Source organism: Lampris incognitus, chromosome 15, assembly GCF_029633865.1.
Source record: "Lampris incognitus isolate fLamInc1 chromosome 15, fLamInc1.hap2, whole genome shotgun sequence".
Classification (NCBI taxonomy): domain Eukaryota; kingdom Metazoa; phylum Chordata; class Actinopteri; order Lampriformes; family Lampridae; genus Lampris; species Lampris incognitus.
The window spans coordinates 9,559,383-9,583,444 of NC_079225.1; the positions used below are offsets into that span (position 1 = coordinate 9,559,383).

Here is a 24,062-nt window from a genome sequence, read left to right on the forward strand (position 1 = left end):
AAGGACCAGAAACCAGGCAGAGGTCAGAGCAATCACTAGAAGGACCAGAAACCAGGCGGTGGTCAGAACACTCACTAGGAGGACCAGAAACCAGGCGGTGGTCAGAACACTCACTAGGAGGACCAGAAACCAGGCGGAGGTCAGAACACTCACTAGGAGGACCAGACACCAGGCGGAGGTCAGAACATTCACTAGAAGGACCAGAAACCAGGCAGAGGTCAGAACACTCACTAGGAGGACCAGAAACCAGGCAGAGGTCAGAACACTCACTAGGAGGACCAGACACCAGGCAGAGGTCAGAACACTCACTAGGAGGACCAGAAACCAGGCAGAGGTCAGAACACTCACTAGGAGGACCAGAAACCAGGCAGAGGTCAGAACACTCACTAGGAGGTCCAGACACCAGGCAGAGGTCAGAACACTCACTAGGAGGACCAGAAACCATGCAGAGGTCAGAACACTCACTAGGAGCTAGGAGGACCAGAATCCAGGCAGAGGTCAGAACACTCACTAGGAGGACCAGAAACCAGGCATAGGTCAGAACACTCACTAGGAGGACCAGAAACCAGGCAGAGGTCTGAACACTCACTAGGAGGACCAGAAACCAGGGTGCAGTGGAAACCACATCAAATCCAGTGAGACAGATAGGCAGCTTCCATTGCTCCATGCAGCAGCAAACAGCACCAGAGGAACCAGGCTGGTCCATTCGGCTGGTGTCTTTTCCACAGCTGATTGATGCAGACATGCCAGTTGGAGGAAGAGTTTTGAAAAGGTGTTGTGGCCATGCCGTTCATAGTAGGGTTACATTAGATGGATTAATCTAAACCTGGGTTTTCTTGCTATTCCGTTTTGCAGCCTTTTTGTCAGCTTTGAGCCGTTAGCTTTTAATGTTGTTGGAATTCCAGTTTAAAGCCACAGCCTTAAAGACTCACATGCAAACAAATGTCAAGTAAGACCGTCCTCCCTCTGGGTCCCTCCGGGTCCCTCTGGGTCCTCAGGTGGGTGTAGAGGCCGCTCCTGGAGCCGCATAATGGGAGGACGCCTGCGCGTGACAGCTTTTAGCATGGGATGGCTGATGCGCCTGCAGCCACCACACGGTCCTTGGCAGGGGGTGGCCAGAGTCCAATGGCATGGCGAACCAACACGATTGGAGACCACCCTCTGTTGCAGCCCTCATCCTCCTTCACTGCCGTTCTGACCTGGACTCATCTTCCACCAGTTCCGCCGTTGAGGTCTTTGTTGGATCGTGCTTCGTCTGGAACCTCCCCCTTGACCTGCCCACCATGGGTGACCCTACCAGGAGCCAAGCTCCGGACGGCGTAGTCCAGCGGTGGCTCAGCATGTGCCATGGAGAGAGCCATGTGTCTGCAGGTTTTCATTGCAGCCGGACTCCACACCAGGTGAGTTCACTGGTACCTTCTTCCTCCTTGGTCTAAGGGTCGCTCATCAGTGAACACACCTGGTGTGGAGTCCGGCTGCAATGAAAACCTGCAGACACATGGCTCTCCCCATGGCACATGCTGAGCCACCCCGGCATAGTCGTGATAAATTATAATTTTTCATTTGATATCAATTTACAATTTATTTATTTATTTATTGATTGATTGATTTTGCTTGGATCAAATTTTTAATGATGATGAACTTTATTGGGGGGGCGTAGACTTTCTTTTCTTTCTTTTTTTACATGTTACCCAGATGTTGGGTAGATGGCAAAGGTCATCCACCAAAAAAAAAAACAACAACAAAAAACAGCGCCCTCTCTCTTCTCCACGCGGCTAATTCAGTTAATCAAGGTCCGACTTCGGGCGCCGTCTGGTAGGACTCCAGTTTGAAAAGTCAGCAGTCCACTCTGAGCAGAGCTCGAACAGGCTCAACAAGCTCCGCCTCCTCTGCTGGAGGATCGCTCCCAGCACGAGCCATGTGCGCTCGCGCCACCTGCGGAGCGAGCTGTCTGTGCACGAGGCGTTGTTGGTGCCCCGCTGCCCGCTGGTTCGAGGCCGGCCGTGCTGATCGCATGGAAAAGTAAAAACTCGTGTTTCTATAAAGGTGACAAAGTAAAAGACTCTGGTAGATGAAATCTGACGAAAAGAACACATTTTAAAACTGATCAAACCGAATAAACAGCTGATCAAAATCATTCCGGTGTATAAAAGTACTGAAAGAAAGAAGACGTGGACGCCACAACGAGGTGGCGATCCAGGAGGCGGGAGCAGGACGACGGCTCATCCCCCAACATTACGGGAATGATTTTCCGTAGTCCCTCGTTTTAATTTTAATGATAATGTTGGGTAAGACCAGTGGCGCCCCCAAGGGGTGGCCAGGGGTGGCCACGGCCACCCTGATACTATCCCTGCCCCCCCCCCCCCGCTGGCCCCCCCAGCCATTCCCGAAATTCAGTCATGGCTTTTGGTTTTGGTGTGCCCCCCCCAAGATTTTCAGTGGCCCCATTTGGAGGAGATCACGCCCCCCCCCCAGTTCCCCCTCCCCCTTGAACAGGCACCCCGACCGACCAGAGGAGGCGCTAGTGCTGTGACTATTACGGGTGGTATTATAGCACCACCCAGTGGATGTTAGCTGTAGTCAGTGTTACGTAAGGCACGCAGTCTCCTGCGTGCGTCAGCTCATCTCTGTGTTGTTGATACTTAACAGTTCGACACTAAAGCCGCTTAACTGTTAACTTGGAGTATGCCCCGTGGCAGAAGTGGACCTTCGGTTCGGCGGTTTGGTGGCTGAAGGGATACTGAGCCGTCAAGCGAGTTTTGCAAGTTTTTTGGTTTGCTAATGCTAGCTAGCCGTACCGCAGTAACAGCAGTGGATAGCCATGGCCGCGACCACACCCCCCCCGCCAGCTCCGATGAGGCTCAGGGGCAACCTGAGTGCGAACTGGGAAATCTTCCGAGCAGAATATCAAGATTATGCTTTAGCCACAGGGCTGGTGGACAAGGACAAGAAGGTCCGGGAGGCGACTCTGAGGAGTGTTGAATGTCGACATGTCTACTAGCTAGCTCCCAGAGAGCATAGTAGCGCCACACTGAAAATGTACTCGGACCAAGGTCTGCCATCATTGGGGGTCCTTACCACTGAGTGTGTTGTTACGGGGCAGCAAATACAAGCTGGATTTTGAGGTCGTCAATACACGACAGTTGCCACTGCTGTCAGGGTCCACGTCAGAGGAGATGGGGCTCATACACTTCACCATCCCAGAGGAGCTCAGAGTAGAAGGGCTCAACGCAGTGGACGACAGCCTCACCGTGCCTCTCACCAGAAGTACGGTCATCAGAGCATATCAGGGTGTCTCCACTGGTCCTGTGGAGGCACTCCCCGGAGAGGTTCATTTCGACTTGGATCCAGCTCTTCAGCCGGTGCAGAGTGCACCACGCAATGTTCCGGTGGCTATGAAGGCTCAGCTCGACCGATATGAAAGAGAGGGTCATATCAAATCAGTCAGTGAGCCCACGGATTGGCTCAGCAATATGGTCATAGTCAAAAGACCAGAAAAGCTGCGTATATGTCTACAGCCGCACCATCTCAACCAGGCAGTCAGACGATGGCATTACCTCATGCTCACACTGGAGGATGTGCTCTATAAGCTGCCTAAAGCCAAGGACTTCACACTGGTCGATGCAAGAGATGCTTTTCTTCAGTGTAAACTGGATGAGGCTAGCAGCCTCATGACCAGAGAAAATGAAAATTGTACCTTTTCATTGGATTTGGTGCTAGAAGAAACTGCATGTGTTGGTGATGGATCTTCATTTCCCGAGGAGGCTGAGGAGCGCCCGTCTACCCCCCAAAATTCTCCCCAACTTCTACCACTGCACCATAGAGAGCATCCTGACCATCTGCATCTCAGTGTGGTACGGCAGCTGCACCCCAGTAGACCAGAAAGCTGTGCAGCGGGTCGTCAAGGCGGCCCGGCATATCACCAGTACCCAGCTCCCAGCCATACAAGACATTTATCACAAAGGCTGCCTTCGAAGGGGTCTGAGCATCAGCAGAGATCCCACCCACCCCAACCCTGGACTGTTCTCCCCCCTGCGCTCTGGGAGGCGCTACAGGAGCCTCAGAGCCCGCACTACCAGGCTCAAAAACAGCTTCTTTCCCCAAGCTGTTGCCTACCTGAACCTGGCCACCCACTGAATGTAGATATTTTTAAATATTTTGTACTCCAGCTCTCTTTTAACTTGTTGTTAGCTTCATGTGTGTATATCTCATATTGTGTTTGCTGTGTTTGTCTGAGTCTTTCTTGCCCTGTTTGGTGAAGCCACGGCCCTCATTTCATTTTGAACATGTGCCTGCACGTCGTTTTTAATGACAATAAAATTGAGTTGCATTGAACTGAATTCATCAGAGAAGAAGTCCTGACGGCTTAGGATGTTGATCTGTGGTCCACAATACTGACTATGTCATCCCTCCACTCTTGCCGTATCCACCTCTATTCTCCTACCATCATTTCCCCAAAGACAGCAGATGTATGGCTGGGTACTGAACTTTCCTCTAAGCGGCTGTTTTTTGAGTTTACTTCCGGCCGAACACTTGTTTACCAAGGAAGAGATTTAATACGCGGCCGAAGAGGCAGAGAAGATTTATCAAATGTGATGTGCCGCTGGTTCCCCACTAGAGACACTGCTGCCTCCACGCACAGGTAGGCTTTCACACACACACACACACACACACACACACACACACACACACACACACACACACACACACACACACACACACACACACACAGTCATCCTGCACTGTGTCCTGTAGCCACTTTTTGAAACGTGTTTGTTTGCATAACATGACTAACATTAAATACTAAAATAACCCGAGACAATTTCAGTGAGTTTGCTGCCATCTACAGGTTAAAAATCACGTAAAGGTTAAAAACATAGCAGGCTGGTCTTGGTACTCTGTGGCGTAAGCATAGCAGGATACTATTGGATCTGCTGGATGCAGGTGTGCCAGCACACCTATAAAGCATTGACAGACACACAGAGAGACAGAGAGACAGACAGACAGAGACAAAGACAGACAGTCAGACAGAGAGAAAGAGAGACGGACAGACAGACAGAAAGAGAGAGAGAGACACACAGACAGATGCAGACAGATAAGCAGACAGAGAGACCGATGGAGAGACAGACAGAGAGAGAGAAAACACAGAGACAGACAGACAGATGGACAGACGGACGGACAGACGGACAGACGGACAGACAGACGGACAGACAGACAGACAGACACAGACAGACAGAAGGACAGACAGACAGACAGACAGACAGACAGAAGCAGACAGATAGGCAGACAGACAGACAGAAGGACAGACAGACACAGACAGACAGAAGGACAGACAGAAGCAGACAGAGAGACCGATGGAGAGACAGACAGAGAGAGAGAAAACACAGAGACAGACAGACAGATGGACAGACGGACAGACGGACAGACAGACGGACAGACGGACAGACGGACAGACGGACAGACAGGCGGACAGGCGGACAAACAGACGGACAGACAGACAGACAGACAGACAGACAGACAGACAGACAGACAGAAGGACAGACAGACGCAGACAGACAGAAGGACAGACAGAAGCAGACAGATAGGCAGACAGAGAAACAGACGGACAGACAGACAGACAGGCAGACAGAAGGACAGACATACACGGACAGATAGGCAGACAGACAGACAGACAGACGGACAGACACAGACAGACAGACAGATAGACAGACAGACAGACGGACAGACACAGACAGACAGATAGACAGACAGACGGACAGACAGACAGACAGAGCAAGCACTAACAGTTGTCAGCAGTATGGTTAGTGTTGGCTCTCTGGCACACCTCAATCCAACAGAGTCCTGCTGTGAACTTCCCGTGGAGGTTCTTGTGAAGTGCAGGGAAAAATGACCAGGAAATGAGTTCTTCCTCTCCGCTGCTCATGTCTATCATTTTAATGCATCAGGGGGCGCTGTGGCCCAGTGGGTAGCACCGTTTCCTCACAGCAAGACGATCCTGGGTTCGAACCCCGGGCTGTCCCAGGTCCTTTCTGTGTGGAGTTTGCATGTTCTCCCCGTGTCTGCGTGGGTTTCTCCGGGTGTCCCGGTGTCCCCCCACTGTCAAAAGGACACGCATGCTGGGCGTCCGGGTGGCGTGGCGGTCTGTTCCGTTGCCTACCAACACAGGGATCGCCAGTTTGAATCCCCGTGTTACCTCAAGCTCGGTCGGGCGTCCCTGCGGGTGGGAAGCCGGATGTGGGTATGTGTCCTGGTCGCTGCACTAGCGCCTCCTCTGGTGAGTCGGTGCGCATGTTCGGGGCGTGATCCTCCCACGCGCTACGTCCCCCTGGTGAAACTCCTCACTGTCAGGTGAAAAGAAGCGGCTGGCGACTCCACGTGTCTGGGAGGAGGCACGTGGTAGTCTGCAGCCCTCCCCGGATCGGCAGAGGGGGTGGAGCAGCGACCGGGACGGCTCGGTAATTGGCCAAGCACAATTGGGGAGAAAAGGGGGGGGGGCGTGCATGTTAGGGTTAACACTCCTGCCTGTGCCCTTGAGCAAGGCAATGGGAAGAAGAACTGGAGCTGGGCCCCTGCTCCCGTACAGTCAGTGAGACGACAATGAGAAAGTGAAGGGGCTTTCTTTGCTTCTTGATCCCAAATAGAGGCCGGAATGTTGTTCCGATCAATAAACCTTGTTTATTTCGGAGTCACTAGAAGCGCGTTGTGTTGCTTTCTTAGAGGATGGGATTGCTGCCCCATTAGCTTCCATGCTAGCTGGCTGCCCACGCTGACTGCCTGCTCATCAGTTTTGTTTTCTTTCAGATTCTGTACACAGAAAAAAAAATGGATGTCCTCTAAAACCCCCAGAAAGCAGCCAAGAGTAAAACCCCCAAATGAACTACCCCTTTCAAACATCCGTTCCGGTCCTGAGACAAGTTGTCCCCCCACTTTTCTCTCCCTCTCTGTCCCAGAGATGGATTCATCTCGCAGCCTTCGGCTAACTCATCTCTGCTGGAAACTATTGATCCTGCAGCGATGAATGAATCAGCAGGCGGTGACAAACAGGCTGCTGCGTCTGCTTGACAGCCTGGCTGACAGGGACTGGGGGGGGGGGGGGACGGACAGAACCAGCCTGGAGACAACAGAGCTGGAGGGGGGCAGGGGGGCAGGGGTTGGAATTTCAGGGGTGAGGTCAGGAATTCTCGGTGTCCAGTAAGTAACTCTATGCTGTCGTCACTGAATCGATTTTAATTTCAACATGTAACAAATAACAAGTGAGAACGTGTAACGAGAATAACCAATGAAATGAACAACAAACATACAGCAAATTCTCACCAAACAAAAGAAATGAATATTACATGTCCAAAACGGAGTAGGAGGAAGTGTAGCTACATGGTCCCACCCCGTTTCTATAACTGAAATAATGAACTCAATGTCTATCATATATGTACCTTAATGCATATCCTATTTACTGTTTATAATCAAATGCTGTGGTCACATTCACTGTTTTCTGTCAGATTTGTGCTTAGACTAGACTAGACTAGACTAGACTAGACTAGACTAGATTAGATTAGACTAGACTAGACTAGACTAGACTAAACTAGATTAGATTAGATCAAATTAGATTAGATTAGATTCGATTATTTTAAACTAAACTAGATTAAATTAGATTATTTTAAACTAAACTAGATTAGATTAGATTAGATTAGATTATTTTAAACTAAACTAGATTAGATTAGATTAGATAAAATTAGATTAGACTAGAATAGATTAGATTAGATTAGATTAGATTAGATTAGATTAGACTAGACTAGATTAGATTAGATTAGATTAGATTAGATTAGATTAGATTAGATTAGATTAGATTAGACTAGATTGGACCAGATTAGATTACATTAGATTACATTAGATTAGATTATTTTAAACTAAACTATTTTAGATTAGATTAGATAAAATTAGATTAGATTAGATCAAATCAGATTAGATTAGATTAGATTAGATTATTTTAAATTTATCTAGATTAGATTACATTAGATTAGATTAGACTAGATTAGACTAGATTATTTTAAATTTATCTAGATTAGATTACATTAGATTAGATTAGATTAGATTAGATTAGACTAGATTAGATTAGATTATCTGACTAGATTATATTAGACCAGATTACGTTAGATTACATTAGATTAGATGACTAGACTAGACTATATTAGATTAGATTAGATTAGACTAGATTAGATTAGGGAAGGGAACAACTGTTGTAAATGAGCACGAGTAGATTTAGTAGGCCAACATTAACCAGCTAGAAGACAAGCAGGGGACAAATACCAGTAAAGTCCTGAATGGGGCCCGCTTGGGGAGTTTCTAACGTCGTGAACCTCACCCATAACACGTTGGAATTCTAACAGAATTTTAATCCACCAAAAATTGTGGATTTTGAGTAATTTTTTCAGCTCAACAGCAACAAAATCCCTGTAATTAACATGTAAAGTGGACCTTGACACTTTTGTTTGTTTGTTTTTTCACATTGAACCACAGCAGCAGTAATGGTGCCAGCATCTTAACTCTGCCGATGTTTCTATTTGCCAGAAAGCAAAGCCGTGTCTGTTCTGACAAGGGCAGGTTAGTTGAAACGATGCCCCTTTTGTGCCTCTTCCTTTCTGAGATGCTTGCTGATCAGTAAGACCACAGCAGGTTGTTAAGCTCGTTCACATCACAGGCCGTGTTTTACATGACGAACCTGTGACACAAACACAACGTGCCAATTTACTTAGACCACTGGGGAACACGAGGCGTTTTACAGCACAGCAACTGTCCACAAATGACTGCAAACCACGGTGTGTTGGAGCGGCGTGGACCTGCTGGTCTGAGCTGGGCTGAGCTGGGCTGAGCTGGTCTAAGATGGTCTGAGATGGTCTGAGCTGGTCTAAGATGGTCTGAGATGGTCTGAGATTGTCTGAGATGGTCTGAGCTGGTCTGAGATAGTCTGAGCTGGTTTAAGATGGTCTGAGCTGGTCTAAGATGGTCTGAGCTGGCCTGAGATGGTGTGAGATTGTCTGAGATACTCTGAGCTGGTTTAAGATGGTCTGAGATGGTCTGAACTGGTCTGAGATAGTCTGAGCTGGTTTAAGATGGTCTGAGATGGTCTGAACTGGTATGAGATAGTCTGAGCTGGTTTAAGATGGTCTGAGCTGGTCTAAGATGGTCTGAGATGGTGTGAGATTGTCTGAGATGGCCTAAGATGGTCTGAGATGGTCTAAGATGGTCTGGGTGACTCAGGACATATTAACCAGTTCCACACCCCAAAGAAAGAGGCCGGAGCCAGAGAGATCTTTTAATTAACGTTTGTTTAAAGTCTTTTTACGTGGGTTTTAACTCGCGTAAAGCGTTGTTTTACGAAATTGGCTGTTGTGCCTTCATTTATGGTCTGTGTCCGTGTGTCTGTGCCGGGGAACCCAGGTAATGGCAACCTATTGCCACACAATGCAACTGCAAGATTACCAATTCCCAGAGGAGCTGAGGAGGAATTTATTGAAGGGCCATTTTGAAATGCCAAGACCTTTTTATTAAACCCTCATTCCTAACCAGTTAGACTGTTTCACCTCTAATTGGTTCCTGTAGTGTCAGAAAAACTCTACGTGCAGTAGAAAAACTCTGCAGGCAGTAGAAAAACTCTGCATGCAGTAGAAAAACTCTACATGCAGAAGAAAAACTCTACATGCAGTAGAAAAACTCTACATGCAGTAGAAAAAGTCTACGTGCAGTAGAAAAACTCTACGTGCAATAGAAAAACTCTACATGCAGTAGAAAAACTATATGCAGTAGAAAAATTATATGCAGTAGAAAAACTCTACGTGCAGTAGAAAAACTATATGCAGTAGAAAAACTCTACGTGCAGTAGAAAAACTCTACGTGCAGTAGAAAAACTCTATATGCAGTAGAAAAACTCCACGTGCAGTAGAAAAACTATATGCAGTAGAAAAACTCTACGTGCAGTAGAAAAACTCTACGTGCAGTAGAAAAACTATATGCAGTAGAAAAACTCTACGTCCAGTAGAAAAACTCTACGTGCAGTAGAAAAACTCTACATGCAGTAGAAAAACTCTACGTGCAGTAGGAAAACTATATGCAGTAGAAAAACTCTACGTGCAGTAGAAAAACTCTACGTGCAGTAGAAAAACTATATGCAGTAGAAAAACTCTACGTGCAGTAGAAAAACTCTACGTGCAGTAGAAAAACTCTACATGCAGTAGAAAAACTCTACATGCAGTAGAAAAACTCCACGTGCAGTAGAAAAACTCTACATGCACAAGAAAAACTCTACGTGCAGTAGAAAAACTCTACATGCAGTAGAAAAACTATATGCAGTAGAAAAACTCTACATGCAGTAGAAAAACTATATACAGTAGAAAAACTCTACGTGCAGTAGAAAAACTCTATATGCAGTAGAAAAACTCTACGTGCAGTAGAAAAACTCTACGTGCAGTAGAAAAACTCTATATGCAGTAGAAAAACTCCACGTGCAGTAGAAAAACTATATGCAGTAGAAAAACTCTACGTGCAGTAGACAAACTCTACGTGCAGTAGAAAAACTATATGCAGTAGAAAAACTCTACGTGCAGTAGAAAAACTCTACATGCAGTAGAAAAACTATATGCAGTAGAAAAACTATATGCAGTAGAAAAACTCTACATGCAGTAGAAAAACTCCACGTGCAGTAGAAAAACTATATGCAGTAGAAAAACTCTACGTGCAGTAGAAAAACTCTACGTGCAGTAGAAAAACTATATGCAGTAGAAAAACTCTACATGCAGTAGAAAAACTCCACGTGCAGTAGAAAAACTCTACGTGCAGTAGAAAAACTATATGCAGTAGAAAAACTCTACGTGCAGTAGAAAAACTATATGCAGTAGAAAAACTCTACATGCAGTAGAAAAACTATATGCAGTAGAAAAACTCTACGTGCAGTAGAAAAACCCTACGTGCAGTAGAAAAACTATATGCAGTAGAAAAACTCTACGTGCAGTAGAAAAACTCTACGTGCAGTAGAAAAACTCTACATGCAGTAGAAAAACTCTACATGCAGTAGAAAAACTCTACGTGCAGTAGGAAAACTATATGCAGTAGAAAAACTCTACGTGCAGTAGAAAAACTCTACGTGCAGTAGAAAAACTATATGCAGTAGAAAAACTCTACGTGCAGTAGAAAAACTCTACGTGCAGTAGAAAAACTCTACATGCAGTAGAAAAACTCCACGTGCAGTAGAAAAACTCTACATGCAGAAGAAAAACTCTACGTGCAGTAGAAAAACTCTACATGCAGTAGAAAAACTATATGCAGTAGAAAAACTCTACATGCAGTGGAAAACTATATGCAGTAGAAAAACTCTACGTGCAGTAGAAAAACTCTATATGCAGTAGAAAAACTCTACGTGCAGTAGAAAAACTCTATATGCAGTAGAAAAACTCCACATGCAGTAGAAAAACTATATGCAGTAGAAAAACTCTACGTGCAGTAGAAAAACTCTACGTGCAGTAGAAAAACTATATGCAGTAGAAAAACTCTACGTGCAGTAGAAAAACTCTACATGCAGTAGAAAAACTCCACGTGCAGTAGAAAAACTCTACGTGCAGTAGAAAAACTATATGCAGTAGAAAAACTCTACGTGCAGTAGAAAAACTATATGCAGTAGAAAAACTCTACATGCAGTAGAAAAACTATATGCAGTAGAAAAACTCTACATGCAGTAGAAAAACTCCACGTGCAGTAGAAAAACTATATGCAGTAGAAAAACACTACGTGCAGTAGAAAAACTCTACATGCAGTAGAAAAACTCTACATGCAGTAGAAAAACTCCACGTGCAGTAGAAAAACTCTACGTGCAGTAGAAAAACTATATGCAGTAGAAAAACTATATGCAGTAGAAAAACTCTACGTGCAGTAGAAAAACTATATGCAGTAGAAAAACTCTACGTGCAGTAGAAAAACTATATGCAGTAGAAAAACTCTACATGCAGTAGAAAAACTCTACATGCAGTAGAAAAACTCCACGTGCAGTAGAAAAACTCTACATGCAGTAGAAAAACTCCACGTGCAGTAGAAAAACTCTACATGCAGTAGAAAAACTCCTCGTGCAGTAGAAAAACTCTACGTGCAGTACAAAAACTATATGCAGTAGAAAAACTCTACGTGCAGTAGAAAAACTCTACGTGCAGTAGAAAAACTCCACGTGCAGTAGAAAAACTCTACATGCAGAAGAAAAACTCTACGTGCAGTAGAAAAACTCTACATGCAGTAGAAAAACTATATGCAGTAGAAAAACTCTACATGCAGTGGAAAACTATATGCAGTAGAAAAACTCTACGTGCAGTAGAAAAACTCTATATGCAGTAGAAAAACTCTACGTGCAGTAGAAAAACTCTACGTGCAGTAGAAAAACTCTATATGCAGTAGAAAAACTCCACATGCAGTAGAAAAACTATATGCAGTAGAAAAACTCTACGTGCAGTAGAAAAACTCTACGTGCAGTAGAAAAACTATATGCAGTAGAAAAACTCTACGTGCAGTAGAAAAACTCTACATGCAGTAGAAAAACTCCACGTGCAGTAGAAAAACTCTACGTGCAGTAGAAAAACTATATGCAGTAGAAAAACTCTACGTGCAGTAGAAAAACTATATGCAGTAGAAAAACTCTACATGCAGTAGAAAAACTATATGCAGTAGAAAAACTCTACATGCAGTAGAAAAACTCCACGTGCAGTAGAAAAACTATATGCAGTAGAAAAACTCTACGTGCAGTAGAAAAACTCTACGTGCAGTAGAAAAACTCTACATGCAGTAGAAAAACTCTACATGCAGTAGAAAAACTCCACGTGCAGTAGAAAAACTCTACGTGCAGTAGAAAAACTATATGCAGTAGAAAAACTATATGCAGTAGAAAAACTCTACGTGCAGTAGAAAAACTATATGCAGTAGAAAAACTCTACGTGCAGTAGAAAAACTATATGCAGTAGAAAAACTCTACATGCAGTAGAAAAACTCTACATGCAGTAGAAAAACTCCACGTGCAGTAGAAAAACTCTACATGCAGTAGAAAAACTCCACGTGCAGTAGAAAAACTCTACATGCAGTAGAAAAACTCCACGTGCAGTAGAAAAACTCTACGTGCAGTACAAAAACTATATGCAGTAGAAAAACTCTACGTGCAGTAGAAAAACTCTACGTGCAGTAGAAAAACTATATGCAGTAGAAAAACTATATGCAGTAGAAAAACTCTACGTGCAGTAGAAAAACTCTACATGCAGTAGAAAAACTCCACGTGCAGTAGAAAAACTCTACGTGCAGTAGAAAAACTCTACATGCAGTAGAAAAACTCCACGTGCAGTAGAAAAACTCCACGTGCAGTAGAAAAACTCCACATGCAGTAGAAAAACTCCACGTGCAGTAGAAAAACTCCACGTGCAGTAGAAAAACTCTACATGCAGTAGAAAAACTCCACGTGCAGTAGAAAAACTCCACATGCAGTAGAAAAACTCCACGTGCAGTAGAAAAACTCCACATGCAGTAGAAAAACTCCACGTGCAGTAGAAAAACTCTACATGCAGTAGAAAAACTCTACATGCAGTAGAAAAACTCTACATGCAGTAGAAAAGCAGAAGAAAAACTCTATGTGCAGTAGAAAAACTCTACGTGCAGTAGAAAAACTCTACATGCAGTAGAAAAACTCTACATGCAGTAGAAAAACTCTACATGCAGTAGAAAAGCAGAAGAAAAACTCTATGTGCAGTAGAAAAACTCTACGTGCAGTAGAAAAACTCTACATGCAGTAGAAAAACTCTGCATGCAGTAGAAAAACTCCACGTGCAGTAGAAAAACTCCACGTGCAGTAGAAAAACTCCACGTGCAGTAGAAAAACTCTATGTGCAGTAGAAAAACTCCACATGCAGTAGAAAAACTCCACGTGCAGTAGAAAAAACTCTACATGCAGTAGAAAAACTCCACGTGCAGTAGAAAAACTCCACATGCAGTAGAAAAACTCCACGTGCAGTAGAAAAACTCTACATGCAGTAACAGAAAAAGTACTAAGTACGTTTCAGTTTTGTCTCATGTCCGTTGTGTTGGGGTCAGTGGCGAGTCTTGCTAACCTTCGGGGTTTTGACAGGCCTGTCTCTGATACAGTGGCTTTCCCTGAGGCGGATTTACATTTACCTTGATTCAGCACTTCCGCACTGCCACGCCCCCTGCCCTCCGGTGGTGGAAATCAAATGTCACACCGCCTCCCGGGGTATTAATCACAACCCTTAATTTGCTGGTACTACCGCGCCACACGCGCACAAACTCAAGCACGCGCACGCACGCACGCACACACACACACACACACAGCAAACATACATGACAACAGAAACACATACATACACATCCGGGTGGCGTAGCGGTCTGTTCCGTTGCCTCCCAACATGGGAGTCATCAGTTCGAATCCCGGTGTTGCCTCCGGCTTGGTCGGGCGTCCCCGCAGACACAGTTGGCCGTGTCTGCGGGTGGGCAGCCGGACGTGGGTATGTGTCCTGGTCGCTGCACTAGCGCCTCCTCTGGTCGGTTGGGGCGTCTTAGCTTTTGTCCCTTCTACAACAACAAGCCCTGCTTCACAGCAAAACTCGGGCAGCTCCTCAGGTAAATATGCCTTTACTCCAGCCTCGGGGATCCGTGGCAGGTCACGTGACGTCACGTGACGTCACATCACCTCTATCGGCCAAGTGAATCCTGCAGGATCTCCTGTCTTCTGTCTCCTTTATATGTTGATGATTAGCTAAGTGGGCCAGTGCTGTCTAGTCACAACAAATAGGCCATTTCCCCCATTTTCCCCTCCTTTCCCCATTCCCTACATCAAAACATGCTTTTTGTTCTTTCTCTCCTTTTTGTTTTGGTTTTTGTTTACATCGGAGAAGAAGAGCAATGCAGTTCATTTGAAATATGTCATTTGTCAGCCTGCATCCATTACTTTACCTTTTTTTTCAGGCTGATCCAGAATCGACAAAAACTGCTTAAAAATAATGAAACGTAAATTTTAAAAAAAACTGTGTAAAGGAATTATGTGACGGTAAACAGACCTTTGCCCCCCCCACCCCCCACCCCCCCATCATTTGCTGAAATGATGCTAATGGGTGCATGTAAAATTGCAGAGAAAATCGGCGTCGAGATGGCGTTCCCTCCACAGAGAGCCAGATGCACCAAAAGCCAGGGGGACGAGGGGACTAGGGGACGAGGTCTTGCCAACATCCGACAAGAGATTCAGGACTTCAGACGTCTTTTCACCCTTCTGGGCTTGGCTATTCTGGGGGTTGTCAGAGAGGTTTTCTCAACTGAGAGACGTTTATCACATCTTTGGCGTCTTTAACAACACAGCTGAGATACATAGGGTGCAGCAGAGAACCGGACTACTGCTGACAGCTGGAGAGAAAAAGACAGGACATGGAAGCAACAGATCTTGTGCAAGACTTGAAAGCTCTGAACACCGTCGCAGAGAAGAACCTTTCCACTCTGGATTCCCTAGACGACCTTCACAAGGCCAGCCTCACAGAGCTGTATCCACACATGTCCGCTTGGCCAAGGATGCTCACAGCAGTCCCTGTCACCGTAGGGTCAAATGAGAGGCGTTTCTCGAAGCGAAAGCTTTTCAAAACATACCCGAGGTCAGCGGCCAGGAGCACTTCGCTTCCTCGGCCCAGGCATCAACTGAAAACCGAGTCAGCCGAAGCCTGAAGCCAGAGGAGCTGCTCAACACGCTTACGCTACTCAAACAGAGATGTAGGAATTCTAACTATAAAGTCAGGCTGAGGGTCGGTTTTTAAATATTATTTCAAATAAACTCACCCCAGAGTACAATACAGCCCCCCACCTCGGTTCAGGGAGGGTCGTTCCCTCTTCACATAGATGGCCTCTTTGGCTCCCCCTTCAACCCAGCGTTCCTCCCTATCAAGGATGTGCACTTCCTCATCCTTGAAAGAGTGGCCACTGGCCTGTAGATGGTGTAGACTGTGGAGTCCTGGTCTGTAGATGGTATAGACTGTGGAGTCCTGGCCTGACGTGTTAGCTGCCCCGTGTTGTGCCGTCCTCTTGGCCAGCGTCTGTTTGGTTTCCCCGACGTATGAGCCACGGCAATCCGCAGCATCTTTGGGGTGGACCAATTTCTGGCGCAATCATATCCACCAGATAAAGACGGTCGAGAGAGAAACCAGATGAGAGTACAAGGTCTAAAATGTGGCCTTTGGAATGTGTTGTCCCTTCAACAGATTAAATAAGGTTGAAAGCATCTATAAGATCTAAAAAATTGTGAAGTGATTGAATGGGAAGGACAATCTACATGAATATCAAAGTCCCCAAGAATAAGCACCCTGTCATATTTAGGCATGACAACAGATAGAAGCTCATTGTGAGACGGCAACAGACTGTCGCCATCTTACAATGCTGTGGTTGCAACATTCCCAAATCCTCTGTGAATATTACACATGGCCATTGCAACTCTATTTAAAGGTCACGTCCATATTTGAAATGTATAATGTGATGCTTTCATTCATTAAGTCCACGTGTTCAGGACCTTGCTTGGAAACAGAAGAGGAAATCGGAACTTAGGGGGATTTTCTGAACTTCGTTATTTTGGATAAAAAAATAATAATTGAATACCATATCAAAGTCTTTGTGACTCAGACAAGGTGTATCATTAAACAAAGGGGCTGACAACAAACTGCAGAGCGCTCGCTTATTGTTTTTTAACCTTGGCTGGTCAGCTTGCCTGGCTCGCCCTGTTCTCTCAGCCACTCATCCAATGGTGCATTTTTATGTATCACACCATTTTGGACCTGCTTCCAAATTACTCCTGGTCTTATATCTCAAAAGTACTGCAAGAAAAGTAAAAATATTTTCATGTACTTCGCTCCTTGAAGAGTAATTTAACCCTAGACCATTTTGGTGAGTTTGCTGACATCTACAGGCTAAAAACTGTGTAATTGTTAAAAACATAGCAGGTTGGTGTTGGTACTATGTGGTGTTAGCATAGCAGGATAAACACAGCTGCAGATCTACGACTACTTTCGGCTGCTCCCGTTAGGGATCGCCACAGCGGATCATCCGATCATCCGATCAAGGGTAAACCTTCAAACCAGGGTAAACCTTCAAACCAGGGTAAACCTTCAAACCAGGGTAAACCTTCAAACCAGGGTAAACCTTTAAACCAGGGTAAACCTTCAAACCAGGGTAAACGTTCAAACCAGGGTAAACCTTTAAACCAGGGTAAACCTTCAAACCAGGGTAAACCTTTAAACCAGGGTAAACCTTCAAACCAGGGTAAACCTTCAAACCAGGTAAACCTTCAAACCAGGGTAAACCTTAAACCAGGGTAAACCTTCAAACCAGGGTAAACCTTCAAACCAAGGTAAACCTTCAAACCAGGGTAAACCTTTAAACCAGGGTAAACCTTCAAACCAGGGTAAACCTTCAAACCAGGGTAAACCTTAAACCAGGGTAAACCTTCAAACCAGGGTAAACCTTAAAAGAGTCCACTTTGAGAGGCGCTCGGTGCAAAGCAGAAACTGAGCCAATGGAGACCTGTTCCAACATGTCGGAGGCTGAAACGCCTGAGGGTCCGAGATGATGACGCACAGGAGGACCATCCCAGACACACAGGAGGACCATCCCAGATGCACAGGCGGACCATCCCAGACGCCCAAGAGGACCATCCCAGATGCACAGGAGGACCATCCCAGATGCACAGGAGGACCATCCCAGACACACAGGAGGACCATCCCAGACACACAGGAGGACCATCCCAGATGCACAGGAGGACCATCCCAGACGCCCAGGAGGACCATCCCAGATGCACAGGAGGACCATCCCAGATGCACAGGAGGACCATCCCAGACGCCCAGGAGGACCATCCCAGACACACAAGGAGGACCATCCCAGACACACAAGGAGGACCATCCCAGACGCACAGGAGGACCATCCCAGACGCACAGGAGGACCATCCCCGGCCCCACTCATCACCTGTTCCCAGGTCTTCCATGTTAGCCATACTGGCTGTTTCTGGAGATTTGAATGGATTCGTCTTGTCGACTAAAGAACATGTCCATGTTTTATTTCACTACAGCTCTGTTTGGGCGTATGATAAAAAATGACAGTAACTCACAAAATAACGACTCAAGTCATTTTTCACTTCAAAACCTCGTTTATTCTTACTCGAGTCATTTTCTTTATCAGTACTTTTGACTTGTACTCACGTGGCTTGTCACTAGAGGAGCAGTACTTTTACTTAAGCAGGGATCTTCAGTCTCCTTCCAGCTCTGGCTGGCTGTAGCCGTGTTTCCATGTTCGGTATGGCGCTCTCATGAACTCCCTAGCTTCTTCTTCTTCTTCACCATCTCTCTCTCTCTCTCTCTCTCTCTCTCTCTCTCTCTCTCTCTCTCTCTCTCTCTCTCTCTCTCTCTCTCTCTCTCTCCAGTCACTGTCCTGTGTGTGGTGTCGCTGTCCTCTGGAGAGTCCTCCCCAGCAGTCAGCTGGCCTCGCCGGTCGGCATGTCGTTGCATGAACGGGGACCATGAATCAACCAGTCCGGGGCAATGCAGTGTGGGAAACGACGTCCTCTCTCGCTGGACTAACTGGTGGACTGTGTACTCGAGCGCAGAAAAATGCAGGGGGGAGGGGGGAGGAGGAGAGAGAGAGAATAGATGTATGCAGAGAGAGAGAGGGAGGGGGGGGTGCATGAGGTCCCACGCTACACAGTAATCCGGCCGAACGGACCCCGCGCTCCGGCTGCACAGGTGGGTGGTTTTACATAGGAAATGGGTTTCTTCCTCCTCCTCTCTCGCCCAGCCGCACTCTCTTCCACTTCTCATATTGTTTCCAGCACACCTTCTCTCCCTCTCCCTCCCTCTCTCTCCCTCCCTCTCTCCGCATGGATGGATGAAGAGAAGGCAGTATGCGGGAACTCCCATCTGAGGATCTACTACATGTTCTTTCATGAAGAAAAACACTCTGGAGAGGAAAAAGAAAAATGTAGTGAAGTTAACGTGATGTACCTATACAGGACATGATGGACAGACAGACAGACAGACAGACAGACAGACAGACAGACAGACAGACAGACAGACAGACAGATAGATAGATAGATAGATAGATAGATAGATAGATAGATAGATAGATAGATAGATAGATAGATAGATAGATAGATAGATAGATAGATAGATAGATAGATAGACAGATAGACAGACAGACAGACAGACAGACAGACAGACAGACAGATAGACAGACAGACAGACAGACAGACAGACAGACAGACAGACAGATAGACAGATAGATAGATAGATAACCTACATGTGATGGGACCCACCTAGCCTTTAATCACAACTTTTTGGGGGGGGGGGTTCCCCCCTTTTCTCCCCACTTGTACTTGGCTAGATACCCTATTTTCCGAGCCGTCCCGGTCGCTGCTCCACCCCCTCTGCCGATCCGGAAAGGGCTGCAGAGGAGTTTCGCCAGGGGGACGTAGCGCATGGGAGGATCCCGCTATTCCCCCCAGTTCCCCCCCCCCCGAACAGGCGCCCAGACCAACCAGAGGAGGCGCTGGTGTAGCGACCAGGACACATACCCACATCCGGCTTCCCACCCACAGACACGGCCAATTGTGTCTGTAGGGACGCCCGACCAAGCCGGAGGCAACACAGGGATTCGAACCAGCGATCCCCATGTTGGTAGGTGACGGAATAGACCGCTACGCCACCCGGACGCCCTTAATCACAACTCTGACCAACAAGCGAGACTGAGATGAAGTATTTCCCTGTATATGCTTCACTTCATAAACAGAACAAGTCTGTGCGAGCGCGGGCCTGCAGCAGGGCTTCACTGGTTCTGATTACTGCCTAAAGGCAAATATCTACTCGTTAACATTTTATAGTCATTTCAACCTTCAACACAAAATTGAAAATGAAAAACTTTGTACTTATTTCATGTAAATGACCTCTTGTGGAGCCCACCTGCAGTACTTGCATGGCCCATCAGGGGGCCGCAGCCCGCACATTGGGTATCACTGGCCTCATGTATGTCCAACGGGTTGGTTGTCATACACATGTCTTTCTAATCACGTGGTTTTTGAAAAAATTTGAATAAGAAATATGTGATTAATTTCCATCAGTAAGTTTCATAAGACCCTTTGTTCCTTTGAGCTCCCTTTAAAGGAAGATACCGCTTACTTTAGGAATTCACACCAAGGACAAAAGCTCAGTTAGCATCAGGTGAATTGTTCTGGAGTATTCGGCAAGCTAGCAAAGTCCGTGGGCAAACCCCGTTGCTCCACAGGACGCAGTCGGGAATACTTCAGGAAGCGTTCCTTCATCGACTGCATTGGGGTGTGGGGACGAGAGCCGCGGCCTTCTCACCTGAGTAGATGTCATTGAGGTTCTCCAGCTCCTCCTGGACCCTGAGAAGGAGGAGGTCCTGCAGGATCTCCCGCTGCTGCTCCTCGTCCTCCACCCCGAGACGCTCCAAATGGTGCTCCTTCATCCTCAACAGCACCCGGCCTGCAGGAGGTGCGCGAACATAACAAGCAATGGGGAGCGGGGCGAGGAGTCGAGGGACCAATGTTTCCGGGGGGGGGGAGAAAAACAAAACAAAGCAAGGAAGAGTAAATGAACGAGCGAATGAACGGAGTTTGTCGAGTCGCAGCGAAATTGCATTGTGGATTGCTAAAATGCTACCGAGAGGAGAATGTGACGTTAGCTGTACCTGATATGGCGTGGTTCTGGATGGCTGGGTGGAGGCTGCTGATTCGGGTTGGGTACTGTTCCTTCACCCAGTCAGATACTTCCTCGACAGACCAGGCAGAGACACGCTTCGACAGGCCCGTCATCCTGCAGACTCGGCAGCGGCACACTGAAAGATAAAGATCGCAACGTTCGGGAGAGGAAAACACACCCTTTCTCCTCCGCCTCCTCCGCCTACACTTCAGAGGGAGCGGAGCGGGTGTAGATTAGATGTGCAGGATATGGCTCTGTGACAGACGAGATGATGTGAAAAGGGAAGCGGAGAGCGGGACGCACGAGACGGGTTCTGTAGACAGCACGAGCAAGGCAAGAGATAGGTGGTGTGCCGCGCTGTTGGTTCAGCAGACGGGGAGGTGGGCTGAGAACATGGAGATCCTCCTCCTCCTCCTCCTCCTCCTCCTCCTCCTCCGCTGGATTTGCTGAAGCCCCCCTGCAGCCAAGGGGAAGCCTCACCTCTGGCATGTTACCTCAGCGGTGGCCCCCTCACATTACAGAAGGTAAAGTGACTTAAAGCGATATTTTGGGGCGCCCGGGTGGCGTGGCGGTCTATTCCGTCGCCTACCAACACTGGGATCGCCGGTTCGAATCCCCGTGTTAACCTCCGGCTTGGTCGGGCGTCCCTACAGGCACAATTGGCCGTGTCTGCGGGTGGGAAGCCGGATGCGGGTATGTGTCCTGGTCGCTGCAGGAGCGCCTCCTCTGGTCGGTCGGGGTGCCTGTTCGGGGGGGAGGGGGAATAGCGTGCTCCTCCCACGCGCTACGTCCGCCCCCTGGTGAAACTCCTCACTGTCAGGTGAAAAGAAGCGGCTGGCGACTCCACGTGTATGGGAGGAGGCATGCGGTAGTCTGCAGCCCTCCCCGGATCAGCAGAGGGGGGTGGAGCAGCGACCGGGGCGGCCCGGAAGAGCGGGGTAACTGGTCAGGTACAACTGGGGAGAAAAGGGGGGAAATCCACCAAACTCCTTCTGCGAGCCCGCCTGCGGAGGGATCAGACTCGTGTTCGTCCTGTGTGGCGAGCGCTGCTTACTCCCACCGCAGGAAGTCACTCAGCACCATAAAGCGGAGGTGACGTTAGCCGACTGAAAACACAGAGGTCCAAAAAAAGGTCCGTATTCCTCATCGCTGCTTAATGCCGGCAGCTAATTTGGCTTTCGGGCTCGTCTCGTTCCCCCGGGCCGCGCTGCCGCCGGGCAGAACCCGCCAGCCTCCGCACGTGACCTTTTCACCGGGCCCCACTCGCCTTAATAGGGCATAAATATAGGCACGTAATTGCGGGTGCTAATTGGGGGTGGGGGTGGGTGATTGGCCGGGGCCGTAACGAGGTCCCAGCGGAGTCGTTGACGTGCACAGGGTGGAGACAAGTTTGTGCAGAAGGGTGAGGTGGAGGAGTCGGGGTGAAGGATGGGGGAAGGAACGCTCACGTGTTCCTCGCCGGGGAGAAGACGCTTCAGGTCTCCGGACGGCGCTCATCCAGACTAGCGCCCGGAACCGAAGACCTGACTGCAGGTCTTCCCTCAGACGCAGCCAACGCTAAATATGTTTAACTAACACCGAGTTTAGTGCTCTCGTTCAACTCCATCAGAGCCCTTCCTCATCCTTCTCTTCCTCATTCTTCTCTTCCTCATTCTTCTCTTCCTCATCCTTCTCTTCCTCATCCTTCTCTTCCTCATTCTTCTCTTCCTCATCCTTCTCTTCCTCATCCTTCTCTTCCTCATCCTTCTCTTCCTCATCCTTCTCTTCCTCATCCTTCTCTTCCTCATTCTTCTCTTCCTCATCCTTCTCTTCCTCATCCTTCTCTTCCTCATCCTTCTCTTCCTCATCCTTCTCTTCCTCATTCTTCTCTTCCTCATTCTTCTCTTCCTCATCCTTCTCTTCCTCATCCTTCTCTTCCTCATTCTTCTCTTCCTCATCCTTCTCTTCCTCATTCTTCTCTTCCTCATTCTTCTCTTCCTCATCCTTCTCTTCCTCATCCTTCTCTTCCTCATCCTTCTCTTCCTCATTCTTCTCTTCTCATCCTTCTCTTCCTCATTCTTCTCTTCCTCATCCTTCTCTTCCTCATCCTTCTCTTCCTCATTCTTCTCTTCCTCATCCTTCTCTTCCTCATTCTCCACCAGGAAGGTTCCCGCTGCAGACAACTCCTCATTACACTAACATTCACTGGGCCTAAAGCAATAGTCCAGCTCAGTAACGAGGCGAATGGGCGAGTGGGAGAGAGAGAGAGGGAGAGAGAGAGAGACGGAGAGGGAGGGAGAGAGAGACTGAGAGAGAGAGACGGAGAGAGAGGGAGAGAGTTAGAGAGAGAGAGAGAGCGAGAGAAAGAGAGAGAGAGATATAGATATATAGATACCAGTTGACTCTAGGTAGCATCACCTTAGAGCATACGATGCAGTATACTTACCTGGGTCTAATTATGACAGCATCAGGGAGTTTCAGTAGGGCAGTGAATAACCTAAAACAAAAAGCTGGCAGAGCTCTATATGCAATTAAAAATTAATTCTTTAACATTGATATACCAATCTCCATCTGGTGCAAACTGTTTGATAGTGTAATTCTGCCCATTGCACTATATGGAAGTGAGGTATGGGGTCCACTCAGTCTTTCCAGCTACACTAGATGGGACAAGCATCCAGCAGAAACCCTACATGCTGAATTCTGTAGAATGATTCTGAAAATACAAAGGAAAACACCAAACAACGCATGTAGGGCAGAATTAGGCCGGTTTCCATTATCGATAAATGTACAAAAAAAGATCTCTAAATTTCTGGATGCACTTAAACACAAGCCCAACAAATACATTGCACTTTAAAGCTCTGAAAACCCAAGAACTGAACCCCGAAAAGGGTCCCCTGAAGCAGCTGGCTCTGAGACTCATTAACCCTGTAACAAATACTAAGACCAACCAACCTCAGGCCAGCACTGCATCCCAAACAAAGTTTACGATAAATCAGGCTATAAAACAAAGCAAGAACAATTATCTGAAACATTGGAACGCTGAAATCAAAACTCAAAACAAACTAGAAGTCTATCGGGCCCTAAAAACAAACTATGATTTGGAAGAATACCTCTTAACTGTCAGAGACAGGAAGCAGCGACAGACCCTCACCAAATACAGGCTCAGTGACCACAGTCTCGCCATTGAAAAGGGGAGACACAAAAAGACCTGGTGGCCAAAGAGAGCATCGGACATGTGGTCAGAGCATGACAGATGAGGTGGAGACAGAGGGGCACTTCCTCCTTAAATGTGACAGATTGGAAAAACAGCGCCGGGCTTTTGTC

The 24,062-nt window shown here is 47.1% G+C and overlaps 1 protein-coding gene across 1 annotated transcript; it reads right to left on the bottom strand.

Moving 5' to 3' along the window:
• Window positions 1-18,176: 18,176 nt before the first annotated feature.
• On the bottom strand, window positions 18,177-23,949 carry LOC130125330 (sterile alpha motif domain-containing protein 12-like). Its single transcript, XM_056294881.1, has 4 exons — window positions 23,849-23,949; window positions 20,749-20,895; window positions 20,403-20,543; window positions 18,177-19,002 (listed from the first exon to the last, which is right to left on the bottom strand). The coding sequence occupies exons 2-4, from the start codon at window positions 20,870-20,872 to the stop codon at window positions 18,986-18,988; spliced, it is 282 nt and encodes a 93-aa protein (XP_056150856.1). The 5' UTR covers window positions 20,873-20,895; window positions 23,849-23,949; the 3' UTR covers window positions 18,177-18,985.
• Window positions 23,950-24,062: the final 113 nt, after the last annotated feature.